The sequence below is a fragment of the Cupressus sempervirens genome, chromosome 8, assembly GCF_028749045.1.
Source record: "Cupressus sempervirens isolate cs-2001-9-10 chromosome 8, ASM2874904v1, whole genome shotgun sequence".
In the NCBI taxonomy this organism is placed as follows: Eukaryota; Viridiplantae; Streptophyta; class Pinopsida; order Cupressales; family Cupressaceae; genus Cupressus; species Cupressus sempervirens.
The window spans coordinates 275,073,908-275,098,330 of NC_143125.1; the positions used below are offsets into that span (position 1 = coordinate 275,073,908).

The 24,423-nt window shown below is 36.9% G+C and overlaps 1 protein-coding gene across 1 annotated transcript in view; it reads left to right on the forward strand.

Annotated features, from left to right (window-relative positions):
* LOC149542498 (DNA gyrase subunit B, chloroplastic/mitochondrial-like) overlaps positions 1-24,423 on the forward strand; it is a 239,640-nt gene that overhangs the window by 160,252 nt on the left and 54,965 nt on the right. Inside the window, exon 14 of the mRNA XM_089797436.1 lies at positions 10,802-10,922. Coding sequence (XP_089653562.1) covers positions 10,802-10,922 — 121 coding nt within the window. The remainder of the gene's footprint in view (positions 1-10,801; positions 10,923-24,423) is intronic.

A 24,423-nucleotide genomic window follows, 5' to 3' on the forward strand; every position in this document is an offset into this window, starting at 1 on the left:
GTGTCAACTTGATATTGAGGTCTAGGTGGGAAGGGGAGTTAAGGTTGGAATTCCCCTTGTGAAGGGTCATTGAGAGAACTGTAGGAAGGTCAGTATAAAGGCCTTGAAGGAGTCCATATGGAGGTAGGACTTAGTGATAAAGATCTCCCTTTCAATCATCTTCTATAAGTAAAACCATACTAGGCCTTTCATATGAAATTGCATTTACTTAAGCATTTGAATGGTGAAAGATTATGTTACGGAATTGATGTTTATTTGTAGTTGTATGGTGAAACAATGAACTGCCCTTAAAAAGAATATTATGTTTAGAGATTGGAGTTGATGATTAAAATTGCAAAATTACTATTACCATATATTTAGAGACTGGAGCTATGAATATTTTTTTTTTTATCATTTTCCATTACTTTGAGTTGCTTTGACATAGACAACAGAAATACAATTCCATTAAGAATTCAAAATACATATTCTCTTGATTTATCGGAGAGAGCCAATTGGGGTTATTACATTTTCTATCATATGAGAGAAACTTGTTTTTAATTATGTGGGGCCTTGTATGGTGTTTTACTTCCCTTCGACATGTCTCCATTTCTTTGTTTTTTTACACAGTATTTTCAAACTGCCATATGGTGGTGTTTTGGCCACCATACAATGTCTTTCCTTCTCAATGTTGGTCCTCTGTGTGATAGCTACCCATTTAGAGGTCGTACGTTGTGAGTTCTTAGTTTTTTTGCTTCTTTTCTCTCCCCTTAATTAAATTTACCTCCAATTGTGCCTGCCAAGGTGAACAAGATCATTTCTCCATCCTTGTTCGTGATATAACTTGAACTTTGACCCATTCACAACATCTCCAATGTCACAACCATCTAGATCATTTAACTTGATTGTTTCGTTCTCTCCAACTTGTTGAACTCTATACGGTCTGAGCCATCATACTTTAAACTTTCCAAGTTTTATCTCATTTCAACTATCTTTTTGAAAAATAATTATCTTAGAGTGGATCATATACGCCTAAGGTGCTAATCATGCTACAACTTCTTTGCCTTGTTGGGTTTTCTCAGTCATCCCCTTGGCCATTATTCTCTATTCGTCCAACTTGTTCAAGGCGTAAAGTTGCTTCCTCAAGCTCTCCATATCATCCAATGTATTGTCAGTCGCTATTTGGAGACGTGGCATTGTGAACTCCACTAATACAATAGCTTCCAGGTTGTACATCAATTGAAGTGGTGTCTGGTCAGTCATCAACCTTGTATGTCGTATAGTAGGCTCATATTATAGGCGACAACTTCTCCCAATCTCATTGCTCGATACTGAATGACTTATAGATCAGAAAACAAATACCTTATTGAGTGCTTCTACTTGCTTAATGGCTCTTGAATAAAAGGGTCTGGATAAGGAGTGAAAATTTTTGAACTTCGTTGCTAGCAATTTGATGACATGATTTATGAAGTGCTCTCCCTGCTCGCTTGTCAGTTAAATGGGAATGTTGTAACAGGTGATGATATGTTCATAGATAAAATTGGCTGTGCTCAACATCGAGTTATTAGACAAGGTTCGTGCTTGCACTCACTTAGTCTAATACTTTGTAGCTATATCTACACACACAAATGGCCTCAATGGACCAATGAAATCCAAACCCTACCTTTGAACAATTCTTGGGCATGCAAGCGATTAAGGGGCATAAAGTCTCTTGTTAATAGTTTTGCAATACTTTGGCACATATCACACCCCAAGATCAATTCTTGGACGTTGTTGTATAACATAGGCTGACATAAGCTTGCGAACAACATTTTTTGTGCAGTTGCGTTTGGTCCCATGTGTCTTCTTGCTAGACCTTCACGTGTCTCTCGTAAAGCACTTGGAACCTCCTCCATGACGCATTTTCTCAGTATTTGGTCAGGTCTCATATTATACAACAATTTGTTTATCAACTTAAATCTCCTTCTCAAGACAAGCATTCTTCATTTCCCTGGCAACATGTCTCTCAAAAATTGTGAACTTGGGAGGTATTCCCTGATGGCAATGCACTAGGCTAGTAATATCATGATTTGAAACAAATGAGCATTCAAAAATTTATCATTTACTCCCCCCGACAGTTCTTTGGACTTAATCTGTAATGTCCCCATTTTTACTAGTATTAGAGTTTGAGGGATTAGCCTATTATTGTGATCCTCATAGGCTAATTATTTTGGATAGATGGTCTTTGGAGGCAGAGGCTCGGTTATGGGATGGTCTTGTCTTCTACACAATTTAGTATGTTCCAGTTTGGTCTTTGTTTTACTCAGATTGGACTTTGTTTCGGCTTAGTTTCATGCACCTTCTATTAATGGCAAGTCTGCGATGGTTGAAAGGGACCATTTCTAATTTAGGAAAGTGCATTTGGTCACATGGGGAAATAATAGATGTGACTATTGTTTCAAACAGCATATTTAAATCATAAATGACTTATTATAATGTTATATTTTAACTTTATAATTTCACTTAAATTGAGGGTTGAGTGATTATTAGAAGGGGCCATTTATTTAATCAATTAATGAAAGCCTATGCCAAGGAATTGATTCAAGTTTTGGAGGAAATGGTTATCATTTATATTATTGCAAATTCAAATGCCCAACCAAAAGAAAAGTTTGCATTTAAGTGAAAAGTGTATGGATGAAGCTATTGGTTGTTGGTGTGTTGAAGAAGATTTTGACTTTAATTGTTATAAAAGCAAGCCTCTAGGTTTGATTTAATCATCTCTTGTTGTTTTGCCTTTATGAATTGGGTGAAGGTTTTGAGGGTTTCAACGTTGGAAACTGGGAGAGGACTGATTCCTTCATATGATTTGTACTTTGAGGTGTTGCAACATACAGTAAATTATGTTTGAATTCTGATTCTTTTTGCCACTGAATTGATGTTGTTAAATATCAATTTGGAATGCATATGATTTGAAATTAGCATTCAAGAGAAAGGTTTTATACTGCTGAGCTGAAGATTGTTGGAGATATTTGCCATTCTGCTTGGTGTCCAACATTACAAATTTATATTTGCTTTTCATAGGTGCTGGATGGTTAGTTTGCGGCTGCAATCATCTCAATTGGGCAGCATTTGTGATCATTGTCGTAGCGATCTGATTTGGGGTGATCCCTATAACCAACACTTGTAATATTAACCTCACTAGGAGACATTTATGTGAGCTGCGACTTTCTGTATGAGAGCAGCAATTGGATGTGACAAGGTTGCATTTGGCGTCAACAAGGATCCACTTTGAACGTCTGCATTTGCCAAGTTCTTTATTTAATTATAATAAGTTAGATTGCATGTGAATTGTTTGTAAACATGTCTATTAGTTGTAGATGTGCATCTAACATGTAAAAATCATAGTTGTGCATTTAAATGGTTAAAAATGATAGCATTTGTGTTCCAATTCTTTACCTAGATTTCCTAGTTATCATTTGCAAGCATTTAAACTTCATTTAAAATCATTTGAAGCAAGCAAAAACAATCTGAAAATAAAAGGCTTGGATATAAAAGTTTCATGCAAAGTGTTTGATAAAATCTCAAACATTTAAAAAAGTAAAGCAATTTGGTGTTTCTGAAGTTAGAATCAATAGGGGTTCTTCCAGCGGTATTGGAGCAGTTTTCTGCCATCCTGTGGGATAGGGAAATATAGTTTATTGTGCATATATCAAAATTATGGCAATTAATTAAAAACAATGGGATGATATTGCAAAACATTTGAATGTGTTGGTGAATGAGTTGAATGAAAGCCACAAATAGATGACAAAAGTGATTTCAAATCCAAAATTTTAGTAGAGCATGATACCCTTTTTTCAAAGGAAGAAATGTGATACTATAGTGGACACTATTAGAGAGCAAGAAAATGTTTTCAGTGAAAGCTCAAGTCTGATTTTTACATCAGCAGTGGTCCACATGAGATTACAGTTGCACTTGGTGACATATCAAAGTCCGAAAATGTTGTGTGTAGAGTAATGGATGATAGTGCGCATGTTATTGAAGAAGATAATATGGATGTTAATAGTCATATTAGTTCTGATTTGCATGACAGCAGTGAGGAGTTTTGTCATCGTGATGATACAATGGTAGGTACAAATGTGCAGGACAATTCTTTTGAGTTCACAGATGTTAGTGCTTAGGTATTGGACAGATTGGATGTGGGGTGTGATTGTAATTCATGCCAGGTTGAGTTCGATGATGTAGTTGCTGGCATGAGTTCCCGGGATCATGTGTTTGATGGTGATGCAGTGAGGGGGAGTGAGAACATGCAATGATACCGCCAGATCAACAACTACTTCCATGCCAAATGAGCCATCTGGTGAGGTACCCAATAGAAGCACCTTAGTTGTTTTAGTGTGTCTTGATGATAGCACACATGTTGTTGATTATGAGGTGACTGATATAGAGAGAACATCATGTTATAGTACAGATCAACACAATGGTGAGGTTAACTTTGTGGACAATCCTATGTTTGAGATGGATGCAACACTTTCTTATGACAATTCGCTTTTTGATGTTGATGTTGATTACTCACTTGAGTGGAGTTGGGTATAGTTTACACGATTTGCAAACACAATTCAGTTTCCTATAGTTGCAGTTGGTGATGTTCCTATATCCACAGATTATGATAAGGATGTGGCTATATCCATTGCAGTTAGAGGTCTTGTTGATACAATTAGGACGAGTGCATCTGTTGAGAGCAACAAAGGACCACATGTTGCAACAGGCTTTATTGTAGCCATTTCTTCTGTAGGGGTTGTTGGTGATGGGTCAGATAACAAAGATTATATTTAGTATTGCGACAATTAGCATTTGACTAAGGTGGGATCCTTTTATCGAGACTGCACAGGGATGAGTATTCATCACCACTTCTCTAATCCAAACATAGAGGTCTTGGTGAGGCATTAGTGTGGACTAATTTGAGGTTGTACCATTCTTTGTGGGATGAGTATTTGCCATCTGCAGTAGATAGTGGTGACAAGATCGGTTCCATGCAGACACAACACATCCTTGGGAGCCCAACAGAGGATGGATATAGTTGTTGTGCTATAGACCTCTCTAGATGTTTTTATCTCCATAATAGGGATGGTTGTGAGTTCAGTGTGCTTTGGGTCCCTAGTGCAAATATTATTATTACTGATGTTTTGTGGAATCTCGTTGATTGGCTTCACCATTGTGGGCTTAGTGAAGTTGAGTTCAAAGTTGAGCAGTAAATGTTGGACGATGTCCTTGGCAAACTTTTCTTCTGTGTTTGGGATCCTTGTAATGCATCCAGATTTTAGACAACGCTCGTGGAGGAGTTTTGGGATGTGTACATGGTGCTTAGTACATATGGTTTTAAAGTGCATGATCTTTTTTAGGTGCACAGTTCAGTTGTATATGTGCCAAATAGTTTGTATGGGAAGCTCACTTTGTACAGTTTGGGGAAGCAAACTTTGTTAGTTGCTTCCCTATGAGATATTCACTCTTGCGACATCTACAATCATATTCATTTCAGTTTGGCAAGTTTAATCAGTTAGATTGTTGATGATGCCACATGAGCTAGTTGGTGATCACAAGGACATTACACGATTCTACCCTTGGGACCTGGGTGGACTGATGTGTTATTTTTTAATGAGATTGCTTAGGGACAAACAATCTTAGTGAGCACGGATTGTAATGCCCCCATTTTTTCTAGCATCAAATTTTGAGGGATTAGCCTATTGTTGTGATCATTGTCAGCTAATAATTGTTGATAGAGGGTCTTCTAAGTTAGAGGCTTGATTATGGGATGGTCTTGTCTTCTTTACAGTTCAATATGTTCCAATTTGGTCGCTGTTTGAATCAGATTGGACTTTGTTTGGGCTTAGTTTCATGCACCTGCTATTTATGACAAGTCTAGTGATGGTTGATAGAAACCCCTTCTATTTTAGCAAAGTGCATTTGGTTACATGGGGGGATAATTGATGTGACTGCTGTTTCAAACGACATATTTAAAGGATAATTATTTTAGGACTTATTATTATTTTAATGGCCAAATTATTATTAAATCATTTAATGGCTTATTATAAAGTTATAATTTAACTTTTGTTGAGGGTTGAGTCATCATTGGAAGGGACCATTTATTTAATTAATTAATGATAGCCTATGCCAAGGAATTAATTAAGTTTTTGGAGTAAATGATTACCATTTTATATATTTACAAATTCAAATATGCATCCAAAAGAAAAGTTTTCATTTAAGTGAAAGGTGTATGGAAGAAGCTATTAACCATTGGTGTGTTGAAGAAGATTTGGCTTTAATTGTTATAAAAGCAGTTCTCTAGCTTTAATTTAACCATCTCTTGCTATTTTGCTTTTTTGAATTGGGTGAAGGTTTTCAGGGTTTCAATGTTGGAAGCTTGGAGAACACTGATTCCTCTATATGGTTTCACTTTGAGCTGTTGCAACATATGCTGAATTGTGTTTGAATTCTGATTCTTTTAGTCACCAAATTGATTTTCTTGTATATCAATTTGGAATGCATATGATCAGAAATTAGCATTCAAGAGAATGCTTTTATACTGCTGAAGCTGAAGATTGTTGGAGATATTTGCCATACTGCTGGGTGTCCAACATTAGAAATTTATAATTATTTTTCATAGGCGCTGGAGGGTTAATTTGAAGCTGCAATCATGTCTATTGGGAAGCATTTGTGATCACTGTTGTAGCAATCTGATCGGGGCTGATCCCTCTTGCCAAGACTTGGGATATCAACATCGTTGGATGATGTTTGTGTAAGCTGCGACTCCCTGTATTACAACAACATTTGGACGTGACAAGATTGGGTTTCAGGTCATTGAGGATCCACATTTGCCAAGTTCTCTATTTAAAAAGTTAGATTGCGTGCCAATTGTTTGTGAAAATGTCTATTATTTGTAGATGCACATTTAACATGTAAAAATCTTATTTGTGCATTCAAATGGTTAAAAAGGATTTTATTTGTGTTCCAATTCTTTACTTGGGACTTCCTAGTAATCATTCACAAGCATTTAAGCTTCATTTAAAATGATTTGAAGCAAGCAAATACAATATGAAACTAAAAGATAAGGAGACAAAGGTTTAATGCAAGGTGTTTGATATAATGTCAAACATCTAAAAAGGTAAAACAATTTAGTGTTTCTCAAGTTAGAACCAGCAGGGGTTCTGACATAATCCCTAATAGTTGGTCAGCAATCACGTGGCATTTTCGTGGCCACACAATGGTCATGAAGGTGAACTCGAAGAGAAGTAGCCACCTATTGACCCTTCCTTGAATGGTTGGCTTGTTCACCAGGTACATAAGCTTTAGGAGCATTGCTTCTTCTTGATCTGCTTTTTCTACTTCCCATTCTTCCTTCATTCTTCTTGTCAACTCGTTTTCTTGCTGAAGTTCTAGGAATGTTCCTCTAAATGCTTTCTCCATCTGAGAAAGTGACTGCATGACGGTTGGCTGGTCCATTATTATAGGTATGGTATGTCCAGCCTCTTAGAAAGTAAAGTCCACAAAGATAACTGAGAGGGGGCGGGAGGGTTTGTGAATCAATTATCTAATCAATTTAACTTTTATCAACCTTATTAAACTTCAAACATGTGATCAATATAAATAGCAACCATAAGAATATACACACACAATAACACTAGATTTTTAAACTTGGGAAACCCTAGATTAGAGGGAAAATCTCAATGGGGATAGTACCCACAAAATGATGCACTAATAAAAATGTTCCTTGCAAGAGGATGGACTCTGTTAGGAGCCAATGAAATACATTCAGTACATATCTCTCCCTATCAAGAGACTTTGAATCCCTGTTAGGAGATTCCAACCTTGTTATGAGTTGTAGAAGGTAGAATGACCCATTGTCCAAATAGCTTCAGGGGCAAGACCACCACACTCATTGTCCAAATGGCCTTTATATTATTCTTTTTAGAATAATAGAAATGCAACTGATCTCAACAACTCAAACTCTTTCTGTGTTGTCTTATTGCACCTCTACCGCACCAAAACACTTCTTAGATCTCATTACTAGATCTCCAACTTCACATCACAATGATTCCTTTTATTGCTTACTCGCATTTATCAATCTTCGGGAATCTAATACATTTTGCTTCCATATGTTTTTCGACCAAGGAACAATCCTTCCTTTATACCAAGTCCTCAAAATAATTCATTGATTCGGCCTTGATGCTTTCCCAATTAATTACAATAGGACCTCACTAAGATAACATGCTACAATACAAACTTTTCAATCTTATTAAAATGAGAAAGAACTGTAGATAGACACATGACCTGACTTATAAAGCAAAGGGATGTCACCCTCAAGTTGCTGTTAGGAGCTCACAGATGCTTGCCATGACCTCTTGATTGTATAAATCAGAACCTCCTGATATAGCCATGATTAAAGATGCTTGGAACCAGCTGCTGTTGTTGGAAGAACATAACATATGTATGGAAGCAATAATAGAGAGTTGAATTGGTTGGTCGTTCCTCAAGAAATAAATTGTAGGTGTAGAAGGAAATCACAAGTATTGAACAAATTATAGAGATGGAAGCAAATCATAGGTGGAGCAAGCATATCGTAGAGTATAGAGAATGGTTTGCCATTTCTCATGCATGCTCGATTTACATGATATGATCTCTGGTAAGGAGTTATGTGCAAGATAATTGAGAAGGTGGCGAAACATAAGTTACATTCTTGGTTTGAATATTAAAGGTTCACATTACCATAAGATGGAAATAATAATTTGCTTCTAGTGCTCTAGTATAATGACACCATTTGTATTTACATAAATTTGTATATGTATGTACAAATATACATACGTATACATAGTATTCTGAATATATGCATTTTTGTGTATACATCATATTATAATTAAACACATACATTCATGTGCTCGAATTTGAATATACAGATATATACGTATATATGTATGTATGTATGTGTACAAGTACGTTTAAGTATCATGATACCATTATACTAGAACATGTTTGACATAACATGGATGTCTTGTCAACTCAAAATCATAAAAGTTACAATTGTTCTTAATTTGTTGATTTTATTATCTTATTATGTTGACCTAGTTAGGTCATGTTGATCACTAGGTATACTCTTGTTTGCCTAGTTTGTTTCCCTTGGCCATGGTGGTTTAGGACTCATACCTATTAGCTGAATGGTAGGTTGGTGCCCTCATGCTGAATTTCCTCTCCGACATGCTTCCCCCTTTCATCGCATTCCTGCAAAAAGAAATTTACTATGGTAATAACATACTCCAAATCATCTAATCAAAATCAAATAATTATTTAGCTAAGCCATTTTCCATTCATATAATATTATAACAATAACTAGTATTTCTAATTCTCATGAATCATAACGAATAACGAACATTTAAATCTCACATGAAACCATAACGAACAACTAACACTTCATCTTCAAGTGAAACCCAAAATGAATAACAAATTCAACCAAGCAAGTCAATTTCACTTTGAAGTCTTAACGACTATATAGAATTATTTATAATTAAGCAAAACAGGGGATGTAACAATTTCTATTTCATCTTGATGACAACAAGTCAACTATGAGACAAATACATTAACATATATAGATGTGTCGAGGGGGTGTGAGTGGTAATTGTCAGCACCTATTGCCCAACCTCCTAGCCCTTGACTATGCTAACAAACATTAATTACACTAATTACCAGACAACAACAATGATTATGTAGAATTATTTATAACGGAAATCCCTTTTCCTTTGTCGATGATTGGAATGTGCTCCTATTTTTGCCATGTAATGGTCCGTTGTAGATGTTGTTAAATTTTATGATTGTTGACTACTGAATATTAATTGCTGAGTAGATTACATTTCCTGATTATTGCTGCTTTAAAAATTGATGACTGAGTGAATATGAAATATGTTGATTGGTTGTATTTCTAGCCGAGTCCTCCTAACTGTACAAGATATCAATTGCTGACTGTACATTGAATGCTGCTGTAGTAGCAAAAGTTGATTGACCTTTTTCCTTTTTCTTGCTTTGTTGGTCATAAATACCTGCATGGATAGGAAAGGCAGTGAGCCATTACCTTTCCCTTGGTTGCTGTTTGTATGGTAATAAATATCAATTTAACTTTTTGTATTATTTTATATGGATGGCTTGTATATAATATATTATATGTATTATAGTATATGTATTATTATATAATTATATTCATTCATTAAGAAATAATATTATATTATAACAATATTTTTGATATAGTCTTTTACATTATACTAATTATAATATAGTTAATAATAATAAATTATATTTTATTCTAGTATTCTTTATTCATTCGTTAGGTTATTTAGTTTTGTATTATTTATTATCAAATCTTATGGTAGGGAGGGAACATCAAAGAGCTTTTGCTTTGAGTTTCACTTTGCAATTTCATTTCATCCAAGTATGGAATCAATTCCAGGTCTTTTTGTTTTCTTTAAATCATAATGGTCATTTGGACAACTTATAGCTTTGTAAATCTAAACTCTCTCAAGAATATTTTCTTCTTATACTACCTTCTTCAGTTTATCATTAGTATTTATTTATGTATTTTTGTATTTGATTATATTATGCAAGTGTTATGCACAATATTTGTTTGAATAATACAGGTTTTTGTGTGTTGCTTTAGAAAATTGTTTACGACCAATGTAGACTATTTCTTTCATCTTTCTTGAATTTTGATGATTTTGACATAGAAGTAGAGCACTAAGACGTGGCTCTATTGAAATGCATTGAAATGCATGCTATGACAATACATATTTGGTTTCATCACTTTTTGTAGGCAGCTATGGCAGCTAAAAAGGCAAGAGAATTGGTAAGGAGAAAAAGTGTTTTAAGTTCAGGTTCCTCTGCACTCCCTGGAAAACTTGCTGATTGTTCATCGTCAGATCCCCTTGAAGCTGGTATTTATTCCTTTAGTGACATTTTGCTTCAATAAAACGCTTTCTGGTTAATTAATTGTCAAATGTTATAGTTTAGGTGCCCTTTTACATCTAAGAATATAAGAAATGCATTTTTCATATGCCTATTAGCAATGATTCTAACTCTTCAAATGAAATGACATGAATTAGCCTTTTTCTTCATTAATTTAAAATTGAAATAAGTAATGATTACTAAATGGCTATATTTTAACTCATCTACATTTAATGCTGTGGGGAATCCTTAACATGTTGATCATTCATGTTATTTCATTGAGATGCGTGCATATAAATACTATTGTGCCTTTCCCCTTGTAAGGACTAAATGTACTCTCTCCTGATGATAGTTTATGTGATGTATGTAAGATGGCCTTTACATATTTTTATAATGCTAAATTATATGATGTTGGAAATATTGGTTAAAGGTGGTATTAAAGTGATTGTTTTCTTATGATGTGCAAGATTTTTTTAAATATGTATTTAATTGATTGGGAATTTCAATGTTTCAAGGAATTAATACAGACGTAAAAATGAAATGATACTATGATTTGAGGAACTTTTACATTCTTACCTTCTAGAGAAAAAAGTGAAAGATCTTGTTATAATGCATGTAGCCCACACGAGTTAAAATAAATGAAAATAGAGTGCTAAACTAGAAGTTGTTAGCGGTTTGGAGTTATCAGTTAAAGAAGCCTTTGTAGTTACTATCTCGTTATAGTCGATTAAGCCCATGTGTGTACACCCTTGTCAACTCCTTGGCTGAATGGCGTTTTTGCAAGATAGCATCACTTTGGTGTCCATTCTTATGGTCAAACTATTTTCCCTCTTTCCTTGCGTATTTATTCTGGATATGTGGTGGTTGTTTCATATCATTGTTTAAAGGACCATTTGTGTTGATCTTATTTTATGCACATTGAAAAATCGTTGCTACGAATGAGGTATTTTATCCATCTTGGTCATTTGTCAATCTTATTCACATACTCAAGTTTACTTGCATCATTGTACTTTAATTAGTTCCTGGGTGCCTTTGTAGAAGGTGTTAGTTGTCATAGATCTTATCTATGCCTTACCATTTACCTTCGGTTAACTAGGTCATTTAATAATTGACACTTTAGTTGTGTTGTAACATGGGATTTACACACGTCATAATCTTCTATAATGCTATTTCTCAACCTTGTCTTTATAAGCAAGGCGCCTCATTATATATTTCATATTCAATTGATCAATTTTGCATTGTCGAAGTAAGCTGTTCATGCCATTTTCTCTTTTATGGAAGATCTTTTGGTTCAGAAGCTGATAATAGGGTGTTGGGAGTTCACCATTAACTTTTACATTGTATTAGTGCTTCAGTGTTGCAGATTGCTTCGTAGATCTGAGGGACATCATTAGGCTTGATGAAGTTGTTGGGTGCAGATTGAGGTTTTAAGAACCTCATAGATGAATCCATGACGTCAGAGAATGTTCAATTTGCCTTTTGTTGTAATATCTCGAATGGGATATTATACACCCAAATTTCAACACAGAAATTTAAACAACAGATTTGCATGTAGTTCATTTCATATTACCTAACAGAACACAAAATACCCAGCTGAAATACATAATTTCTGAAATATTATTGCATTTAAATGATTCTTAAATCTTCAATGTAACAATAAGAAAATCCAAATGTGGTGATAGAAAATTACAACAAGATTATATCCCAAAAATAAGAATCTGAAACACCTGCGAGATGTCTCCAACCGACTATTTGTCTTAAAGCTAGAGGGTTTCCATTCTGAAACCTCTTGAAAGCTACCCTCTAGGAGAGAAATTAGTAATCAAGACATATTCCAAGCATATTCCAAAGGAGCTTCACTTTGTTCTTTTAAAAATGACCTTATGACTCTTCATTTCCCTTCTGCCTGACTCATCATATTCTTTTGTTTCTTTATTTCTGTTTATAATATCATTTCCCACTCAAGCAAATAAAGCACCCTTATAATAATCAAGTGAGATATGATAATATATGCTCAAGTTTAATAGTCACTTTATTAATAATTCTTTGATTCATATGACATTAAAATTACTGATCAAATAGACTCAGATGATCATGTGTGATAGCTCGTCAGAAAGGTTTGAGTGAGATGCTCCCAATCCAATAGCGAAATACCAGTAATACTGAGCAAATGGGTCTCCTTGTACTTTCTTATACATTTCCATCTCATGGACTATAACTGTTCCAACTGTTTCATTGGATGCCATTCTCTCTATAACATCATAGAGGCCACTCCACATCTCGTCATCTACTTTGAAACTTGGGCTTGATTGGTATGCCCGATTAAGTAAATGGGTAGCTGCATGTATTGGAATATGAAGTAGATTGTGCTATTGCCTATGAATGACATCCCATGTGGGACCATATTTATATTGATTCCTTGCATAAAAAGCTCGAATGACCTCGTTCACCCTATCCTTGCCCTCATAAATGTATTCCATTGAGGGCTTCTCTCCATCAATAATCTGTAGGAGAACAACAAAAGGCTCTACGAACTGTAATTGTTGTGAAAGGTGAAACATTAAGCTTTAAGTTTTAAATTTTTCTTTTAAAAATGAATGATGAACATGAATAAGTGTTTAACAAAAATGATGAAATGAAATGGAAATGAGGATAAAAAGGAAAATTATCTCCACAATCTCCTTGGTTGGTTGGTGAAAGCCACTCTCATCAAAGCCCAATCAGCCGTCTCAGCCCTTGTTGTAACAACCAATTTTTCTATCCCTATATCTACCTTCTCATTTAATATCCAAATCAACAAGTTTACATATTCACAAGCATGGCATTAACAGTTTTAACAGTTTAAGTGATTTCAGGTATTGCCTTAGCTAGCAATTCGAATTGAGAAATCATTATCTAACTAATGCTTTTATAAACTGTCATCATAACTAACCAAAACATTATGAGAGAGAGAGAGAGAGAGAGAGGTCACTTCCTACTTGATACTATTGAACAATACTTTATAAATGTGAAAGAAAATAATTGCAGCAGATGCTTCAACTGCGATATGCTGCAACGGGTCACCCAAAATGTAATATCAATAGATGCTTCCTAATATCTAAATTACAATCACTACTAGCAAGTGATTATTGCAGAATATGGCGCGGCAGATGCAAGAGTAGACACTTTGATTGCAAAACTGAGAATGGTTGCCATCCTCCCTTCTTTATAGAACAAGGCTCGGTCATTAGAACATGTGAGCCAAAACAAGAGTTACATGCATGGGCGAAAGCACAAGGCAGCGCACAGGAGTTACAATCTTGGATTCTAAATGCAAGAGCAAGAATAGCGAATAGAAGAAAACAGCAGATGGCTTTAAAATAATTCATTGATATCAAGCTGAATTAAATTGTTCCCCCGTCTCGCTATAGTGGTATCTATCTTATTTACACATATTTGTATATGTTGCACACACATATACATACCTACATGAGATATTCCCAAATATACGTAATTTTATGCATACGTTGTATTTTATTATATATATATATGTCATACTTAAATATACACATACAGACATACATATGTGTGTAACATGTATAGATGTATGTAAGTACCATGGTACCATTATACTGGAACATGTCTGACATTACAAGAAAGGACTCGAGGTCGACTCACTTCTGAAAGGTAATATTTGTTTTTAAATCGCTTCACTGCATATATGAATGTTTATATATCTTATTATGATTGTTGAGTTACTTAGCTAATAGTGGATACTTGGCATGTGTCTAGTTCGTACTAGCCTCCATGCCCTTACCATGGTAGTTTAGACTCATTAAAGTTAACTTTGGTGGCAAGATGGTGCTCTCATACCCAATTCCCTCTTGGGCAATGCTCCCCCCCCTGTTGCCGTGCTACCTGCAAGAAGAATTAGTATGGTGAAAGCATGCTTCCACATGGATCAATTGTAATTAATCATTATAGAAAATGACAATTTAACTGCAATAATATGTAATTTAGCAAACTTTTTCATTTTCAGTTGAACATAATGATCAACAAGTATTTCCAATTCTTATGAACTTCAAAATGAGTAGCTAATTTAACTAATTGCTTGAAATATCGACGATTAAATGATTTCTTTTTTTAAAACAACAAAATAGGGAATGCAACACCTGCATTGCTCTTTGCATAGGATGATCTTGTTCACTCCTCACATACAAACATGCCTTTGGCTTAAGCGAGGATTGTAACGTGAAAAAATTTGTTTCAAATCTATGGACCCCTGGACGAGACAACTCTTTTTGGTTTGTGTGTTGAATCATAAGCTTGAGAATCCAATGATGATTACTTATGAATCTACAAATATTTCTTCTTTCCTCTATGCGTGTTTTAATAAGGAAGTTTACCAAGATCCTCCAACATGAGGTCAATGCAATGAGCAACACAAGGGGTCCAAAACAAGTAGTGGTGCCTCTCCATAAGAAGTTTACCTACAACAACATGATTTGTTGCATTATCTGTTATTATTTGCACCACATTCACCTCAGTCACCTCCTTCAACACTTCCTCCATTATGTGACAAATATACTCTGCACTTTTTTCTTTTGTCAAGGCATCAATTGATTTAAAAAACATTGTGGCACCTAAGAAAAAATAAAGCAATTTAGTACAATGATCAATTTACCACTAACTTCTAACTTTCTAAGTACAACAACCTAATAAGGGGACCATAAAATTTAGCAGTCTTCTATTTCTTGTATTAGTCTAACCATTAGTCATGATGGTGCAACCCTTTGTCCTCCATTCTTCACAATGCTCCTCAATTTCAACTTTTACACAAGTCACTTGTTAGGTCAAAATAAAACCTTTTAGCTGCTTATCATTAGAGGCTTTGGATCCTAGACCACAATTAGTAACAACATTTATCACAATTTGCCAATAAGAAGACCTAAAACAATTTAAATAAACGAATAAGTATACTAATTACCTTATAAGTAATGGAAATAAGACATACAAATCCTTAAGTCTTGAAAGCAAGAAAAGTAAGACATGCTAATTAAAAAATAAAATAATAAGTACTTTGCTGCATTAATAGAAGGTTGTTGTAGAAAAAGAAATCTCAAAGTGCCATTTTTGCTTGTTGATTCTTCTCCTTATTCCAACCCATGCCCTCAAGTAATGGTTGTGCTCTTGGAATTGTGCATTGAGCAAAGATAGAATCTAGTGTGGATTTTTGCTTATGAACTCGAGGCTCAATGTCACACTCACAGAAGCAACAATACTAGTAGGTGGAATTGGAGAGTGATAACTTGAAGAGCCCTCTCCGGCTAGGTATGTCGTTTCTTCATTTTAGTTCTTTCACAAATTCTTTTTTCTCTTGAGATGCCTGTAAGAGGACTTGCATATCATGTATGCCATCTAGGGGTATTGCTTTGTATGGTTTAACATTATGCCTCAGTATATGTGCAAGGTGATTTTTCAATCTGCTAATGCCTCCCCCATTATATTTTACTGTACAATGCCAACATGTAACAACTCCTTTTTCTTTTTTTGGTCAAGGATGACCTGTTTTGAAGCCTTATCCCTTGACAATGCAACAAGGTGAGCATCAAAGTTATATTTAGGCCTAGATCCACTACCCTCAGGTTGAGACATGATGTCTGTAGAGTGGAAATAAGGCTCAAGTTCATAGAGATAAGCAATTGATATAGAATATTGCAACTAAGATACACAAATTAAAACATATAATTTACCTTTAATACCATAATACTAGTTGGCAAGGAAATGGTTTCTTTATTAATACCAAAAATATCATGAGTACATTGACGATATTCTAAGTACTTATAGAAGGGTCAGTTGGTTGGGAAGACCAACTGACACATTCCCTCACCTCCTAACTACCCAACCCAACTAAGCTTTAACAAGTACTTAACACAATAGTTACTTTATTCCGACTACATCTATACTCCCCAAAAAGAAGTCTTCCAGACGACCGCTTAATATGAAAACAAGAAAAAGAACTTTGATTTTAAGAAGAGGGATGGGAAGACGTCCCTATACTCGGAGCTCCCTCTAGCCATTGCAAGTCACATTTAGCTATCTTTTGTTTTTTCTGAACTCCTTGTAGTACCCTTAAGCCATCCATCTTCTTTGCTTCTGTTGTGGCAATCTTGCTTTCCAATTCAACTTTCTCTATCTTCTAGGCTTCCTGCATGATAACACTTTTTGTTTCTCATTGATGTTGAAGATGTTGCCTTTCCAACCTCCATGTCTTAGCCAAGCTTTTGGTCTGTTGAAGTTCCAAGAAAGTCCCCTGAAAGGCAACTTCCATAGCTGCAAGGGCCTCCATGAGAGGTGGCGATTGTTCATGTCCACTGGAAATGATAGAACTGCTTGTCCATGTAGCGGCCATGTCCTCCTTTGAATATCCACCCTGTGCTAATAGTCCCCAATCTGTATGGCAGCCAGTGTACATAAACGCGGCCAATCCTTTTGTTGTTGTTATGACAGCCAGATTCTGAGACCTAGCCTGTTGCATGAGCTCCCTGGTAGAATACTCTATGGCATGCAACTTGGTGAGAGACAACTCTGCCTTGGCTACGAAAGAGGCAGTCTCCGGAGGTTCCCTACGCTCGCTTTGTATCTCTACTTGTTCCTTAGCAACTACTGGTAGAGGGGAAGACACCATGCCTTCTTCCTCAAGTAACCTATTAGCCTCCTTCGGGACAATATTCGCCATAGCCACGATCGCATACTTTCTTGAGTGTGGATTCCCCCCATTGTTTACCCACTGCTCTTATTGGTTGTACCACGAGAGCAACTACATGTACTACTTCGGGGTGTAAAGGTGTTTGCAACCTCACTTTATGCGCACACTTTGTGTGACATCTCAAATCTATTACTTTAATACAGGAGTGCTGTTTTGGGGAGATTAGTTGTGCCACCCTTGGAAGTGATAATTTGGAAGCCCCCCATGTTGGAATTTTCTACCTGTCACCTGTTGCTTCAACTCTGTCCTAATTTGGTTCGGAAATCTCTCCTGTAGCAGTTCTTTTGGGTTTGCCAGTCATACTGTTGTGGTTATGGTAAATCTCTGGAGATTTTGATATTCCAGTTGGAAGTGGTCCCTTTGTGGTTGGTAAGAAAGTAACTTCTCGTGGAGTTCCTTGTAGGTGACAGGCGGATTTCTGCCTATTGGGAGTCGGAGGAAGATGAATCCGTATCATTGGCCTCCTCTACTGAACTCTCCTCGTCCTCGTCATCCTCTTCAAGTGTCTAAGCCATAACTGCTTGTTTTGGTTTCTTTTTCTTTTGCTCTCAACTATTGTAAGATCCCACACTCAGGGTGTCCATATGGAGCTAGTATGTCATAGCACGCTTGTAGGGTTCCACCCTATTGGCTGGTATCAATGTCCCTTGATGCTCGTTGCTCACCTTAGTCCGTACTGCTTCTAAGAATAAGGCCATGGCATGATGGGGCATGTAAAAGGCCTTGTGTTTCAACTCTATGAATTTTTGAAGTCTGTCAGATAGAAATTGAGCCCAATTATACACCTGTTCTTTATACAGTCCATCCGTTATAGGCAACATCCAAAGGGCAATGTCTAAAGTGCACTTGCTGGCTGTGAGCTTACTCTCCACCAAATCTACAATATATCGCCACTCATCATTTACAATGAAAATTATCTTGAGTCCTCTATTGTTCTTCAAAAATTTTCAGACTTGTAAGATCTTTTCAGCACATTAGTTTCAACCACTTCTTCTTGTATTCTATTGTCATATGGGTTTTTTCCAGTTCCTCCCTTCTATTGGGAATTCCGAAAACCCTACTTATTTCCTTTGTTGAATAAGAAACTATCACCTGTTGCTGAACATACTGCACTATAGATTTATGACATGATCTGTCATAACCTGTGATTAAATTCCATAGTATAGGTTCAAACTCCTTTAATTCAAAAATTGGCATGAAAATTATTTTGTCTACCTTTGCTGTGCACAATGCCTTTTTCAGAGGATGATCTGCTTTTGTTTTCTCCCACTAGGGCTTGCACTCGCTTCCCATCACACTTTCAAACATGATATTCTCAACTGTGATTTTCTGTGCCATTTTCCTTTTACCTTTTGTCATCTTCCTTATCTCCTTTACTTTCAGTGTTGCAGGCTTCTTCTTTTTGGAGTCAATAATGTTCCCTTTGCTCAGGTTTCCTATGCTTAATTTCGCTATTCTGTGTTGATTCATCAATTCCAAAATATCCTTGAGTATTTGTATATGCCACTTGTACCAACTTTTCTTGTGATATGCTTGCTTGTAATAGACTTCCACGTATGGCAATGTGATACGGACTAGGCATGTATATGAACTGCCACCATATGACCTTGAGCTACTATCTTGGAAATGGTAAGTACAACTGTTTTCATCCTTAATGCCTCTCGCTGATTTCTGCAATGTCTTCTGCTGTATGGACACTCTCTTGTACATGTGACCTTTGCCTTACGGAATTCTGCATGGATGCTTCTTCCTCTTGTATGTACATTTCGTCTTTTTCTTTTTGTACGGATGCCTATCGTACGAATTTCTCTCATATGGTTATCTCTCGTGCAGATGTCTCTGCCTTTTGTACGAATACCCCCTTCATCCTTGCTTTTCTATTCTTTTGTACGATTATCACCTTCATACCCTTCTGTATCTGTGGATGTCCTCGTACGACCAAGCTTTCATCTTTTTGTGTAAGCTGTACGGATGTCCATACGGTCGTTCCCTCTTCTTCTGGTGCAAGATGTACAACTGCTGCTTCCTCTACGGCTATGTTAAGTACGGTGATAGTTTGTGGAGCAATCTCTTTATATGGACTAGGGTTATCGTTTTCTCCTTCGTCACTTTTTTCTTTTCTTACTTGTTCCTTTCCTCCCTCCATACTTATAAAGTAGCTAGTTGCACGTTTATTTCTTTCTTCATATGCTTTTAACTTAAATCGATTTAGTAGGTCTCTGATAGGTTTATTATCTAGAGTAGATAACTTGATTGCCCCATTCTACTTTATTTCTGATATTCTAAATGGTCCTAACCATCGAACTTTAAATTTTCTTGGCTTTATTTCATTTTTTCCATTATACCTTAGTACCAGTTGTCCTTGTTTAAAATTCATTTTCTTCAAATGTTTGTCATGCCAAAATTTTCGCCTTTGGTGGGCCACCTCTATACTCCATTGAGGAAGTGTCCTCCTTCCGTCTGGTTTGAGTAAAGTATATAGTCTTTCCTTGAGACTCTCCACATCGCCCAATTTGTTTTGAATTGCCATATGTAGGCTTTGTACTATATGTTCCATTGGCATCACTGCCTCTTGTCCGTACATAAGATGAAAGGAGAGTGTGTCCAGTAGTGGCCTTATAAGTAGTACTGTACCCCAGAACACTGTTGGAATTCGTTCTTCCCAGTCTTGCCCTTCTACTCCACAAGTTTTTTATAGGATTGCCGTTATTACTTTGTTGGTGGCCTCTGCTTGGCCATTTGCCCTTGGATGATAAGGACTCAAGAAAGAATGAAATTTTTTATACTCATTATCATCTTGATGGTGTGATTCACAAAATGCACTCCTTTGTCACTTGTTAGCTACAGTGAAATTCCGAATCTTGTGACTATCTGCTTATACAAAAATTTGGCCATGCTGAGAACCTTGTTGTTCGAAAGGGCCCGTACTTCGGCCGATTTCGTTAGGTACTTTGTTGCCGCCACTATGTATTTACATTGATGGCTTTTGTTTGCCAGTGAGGGACCCACAGTCTAGTCCCACCTTTCAAATAATTCTTGTGGTTGAGATGGAAATAGTGGCATGAAGTCCCTTTGTAGCAGTTGGCCTGCTCTCTGATAAGTGTCGCAGCTCAATACCCATTCCCTCAATGTCAGCCACCAGAGTCCTACCAAGAGTACCTTCCTTGCCGTAGTATCTGGTCCCATGTGACCTCTTGCCAGTCCTTCATGAGATTCTTTTAGAACTCTTGGAATTTCTTCCTCTGTCACACACCTCCTTAGTGTTCCATCCGGTCCCATTTTGTACAATAACCCTTCAATTAGCTGAAATGTGCTACTTTAAGTCAATTTTTCTCCTGTCCGCAACGAGCATTTCTCTTGGGAAGGTTGCTATTGATAAATACTGTTCGATTTTTTCATACCATTGAGGTAACACTGCGATCTGCAATAGGTGTGCATCTGGAAAGTCCTCACACACCCCACCACCAGGGGCTTCTCCTAACTTGATTCTTGACAATTGATTAGCAATTACATGAGTTTTTCCTGGTTGGACTATGATTTGAAATGTAAACTCTTGTAGTAGAATTAGCCATCTGCTTACTCTCCCTTGGATCACCGACTTGTTAAGTACATTAGTGCTTGGTGGTCAACAAAAAATGTAAAGGGTGTAGCTAATAAGTAATGTCTAAATTTTTGTACTGCAGACACCATACCTAGTGCTTCCCCCTCCATGGTACTGTAGTTACGCTCTGCTTTAGATAAGAGCTTGCTTGCAAAATATAGAGGATGATCAAGCTCTTCCTTCCTTGTTTGTGCCAAGGTGGCACCTATTGCATAATTGGATGCGTCCACATGGGCCCGAAATTCTTTGTCCCAGTTGGGATATATGAGAATAGGGGTCACGACTAATCTTTTCTTCAATTCTTAGAAGGTGTCCTCCAACTCTTCCTTCCACTCAAAACGCTGTCCTTTCCTAGTTAATTTCTCCAGTGGCATTAACACTTCCACAAATCCTTTTATAAACCTTCTATAGTATCCTACATGGCCCATGAATGATTTGACACTTGTTACATTCGACAGAGCTTCCATTTCCAAAATCACCTTGATCTTACCAAGATCTGTCTTTAACCCATCCTTGCGCACAATATGTCCAAGGAGTTGCCGCGTGGAACCATAAACCTAGATTTTTTTGGATAGAGGGCAAGTTTGGCTCTTCGACATTTCTCCATTCATTCTCCAAAAATTTTGAGGTGTTGCTCCTTCCCACTATAAGCTGACCAGTCATCCAAGAAGGCTTTGAAATTCTCCACTGACATGCTATGAAAGATATGTAGTATGATCCTCTAGAACGTGGTTGGTGCATTGCATAGTCCAAAGGGCATCCTATTATTGGCATATACTCGGTCTTCAACCACGAATGTAATTTTTATTTTATCTTCCTCGGCAATGCTAATTTGATTGTACGCTAAAAATCCGTCCATGAAGGAATACATCTCATGGCCAACTACCTCCAAAATGCTATCAGTAAATAGAATGGGGAATGAGTCTTTTATTGTCACTGCATTCAAACATCTAAAATCTACACATATCCAAATTTGAGCGCCATCCTTCTTGAGTGATATGACTATAGGAGATACCCATTTACTTGTTTGGACTTTGAATATTATCCCTGCTTCTAACATCTTTGTGATTTCTTCCCCGACCCTTTCTACATAGTTTTTATTGATTCTATAAGGTCTTTTTCGCACTGGTCTTGCTCCAGGTACCAATGGTACCAATGGAATCTGATGGACACAGTTCCGGGGGTACTCCCTTCAAGTCCTTGTACGTCCAAGCAAAGACATCCTTATACTCTTGAAAGATTCTAAGGGCTATCGCCTTCAACATTGGGTCCTAATCATCCTCTATCCAAATTTCTTTGGGTTGATCCGCTTGTCCTAGGTTTAAAGTCTGGAGTTTGGCCTCCTTGTATTCCACCTCTTTCTCAAAATGTGTGTAGGTGTCTTGTTGAGAGTTGCCACACCTTCCCTATGCTTTGTGCACCCTTTCGGGCATCGTTCTTCCGATTTAGATTTTTGTACTTCCAGCATATTACATTCTACATGGGAAACTTCATAGTCTCCCATCTGCTAGTGAAATAATCCAGGAAGGGAACTTGTGTCATCTTCTGAGCATTCCCCTAATCTAAGCACTCCTTTCTCATGTGTTTCCGTCCTCCATAGTCTTCCCCTTCGAAGTCTGATGCCAAGTCCTGGCTTAGTGACTGGTTCTTGAGATCTATGATGTACTTTCTACCTTCAGACTTAACAGATAGTGTTGTGTTTTCAGTTATGGATAGCTTTTGCTGCAACCAACCATCCTCTTCCAAATAAAGCATCGTACCCTTTCTTTTTGAAAGTGATAACCACAAAATCCAGGAAAAATTGTTGCGTACCAAATATGAGTTTTTGTTCTTATTTCTTCCTTCCATTTCTTTGAGGTTATCCCTTTCAGGTTTGCACCTTGAGTTAGCGGTACCTGTAATTGGGGTAGTGCTTATAATAAATCAAAGATTTTTACTAGGATAGTGGTTTATAGTACTTGCCTCACAATATTTGGTACACCCCTATTAGAAGTAGGTTTTTTTGGCCTTGACTTTCCTTCCTCTCCCATGCTATCTCAAATGTCCTTTGCTTCTTGAAATCTTTCCGTCTTCGTAGTAGCATGTGGATAGGTTAATTTTCTAGCTTGCATCCTAGTGACCACAATAGTTTCGCCTTCTAGATCTTCAATGTCTAACACTTTTACCCCCTTCTGTCTTGGGCAATTCACATCCTCATGATTACCTGACCCAAACCATTTATAGAGCATCCCTCCATTTTGTCCTCCCTCACTTTGGCAATGTCGTGCAAAATGTCCCCATTCATTGCACCTCCTACATTCGATCATAGGCCTCCCCTTGGAATCATACTGGATTGGACGCCGGGGTGTGTTGTTATTGCTGTTGTTGGTATTATTATTACTTCCTCTTTTGTTATTTCTGTATCCTCCTGGTGAGGCTTCCGTATTTGTATTCTTCAAAAGAGTGGAGGGTGGTGTAGATTGCTCCCCTTGGGGTAGGAATACTTGAGCGATCCATGGTTTTAAATTGTAGTTACAATCTTTAATTGTGTGCTCGAGTACCGGACAAATCTCACAAAATGCTTTCTTCGGGTATACTCCTTTTGTATGGCCTTCTTTTTCACAGTCAGTGCACCAAAGTTGTTTCCCTTCTTTCTTTTCTTCTTTACTCATTGCCACTTCATCAATCGCCCAAGGTCTTTTCTCAGGGCTTGAATGGTTTAGAGTCTTCTTCGCTTTCTTCGGAACTCTCACTCGCGCTTCCATGCCTTTTTGCTTTGGAAGTTTTACTCTTGCTTCTATGTCCATAGCGTGAGAACACGCATCCCCAAAGGTTGATGGTGGGACTATCTTCATCTTTTTCGTAAGGGACGGTATTAATCCTTCGATAAACCATCATTTTTTTAGTCCGTCTGCCGACTTGTTGCCTAGTTTCCCTATCAACTCTTTCAGTCTTCTACTGTGGGCTTTGATGGATTCACTCTTCCCTTGTCTTGTGTTATAAATCTTCGTTACTATTTCATCATCATCCCTCAAGAGTCTGAATTCTTCCTCAAAGGCTCTGCGGATATTATTCGATTTGTTTTTCTTTGCTGCCTCCAAATTGGTATACCAATCAATGGCGATACCCCTTAGTGTGGCCGGGAAAACTTTTAGCCGTTCTC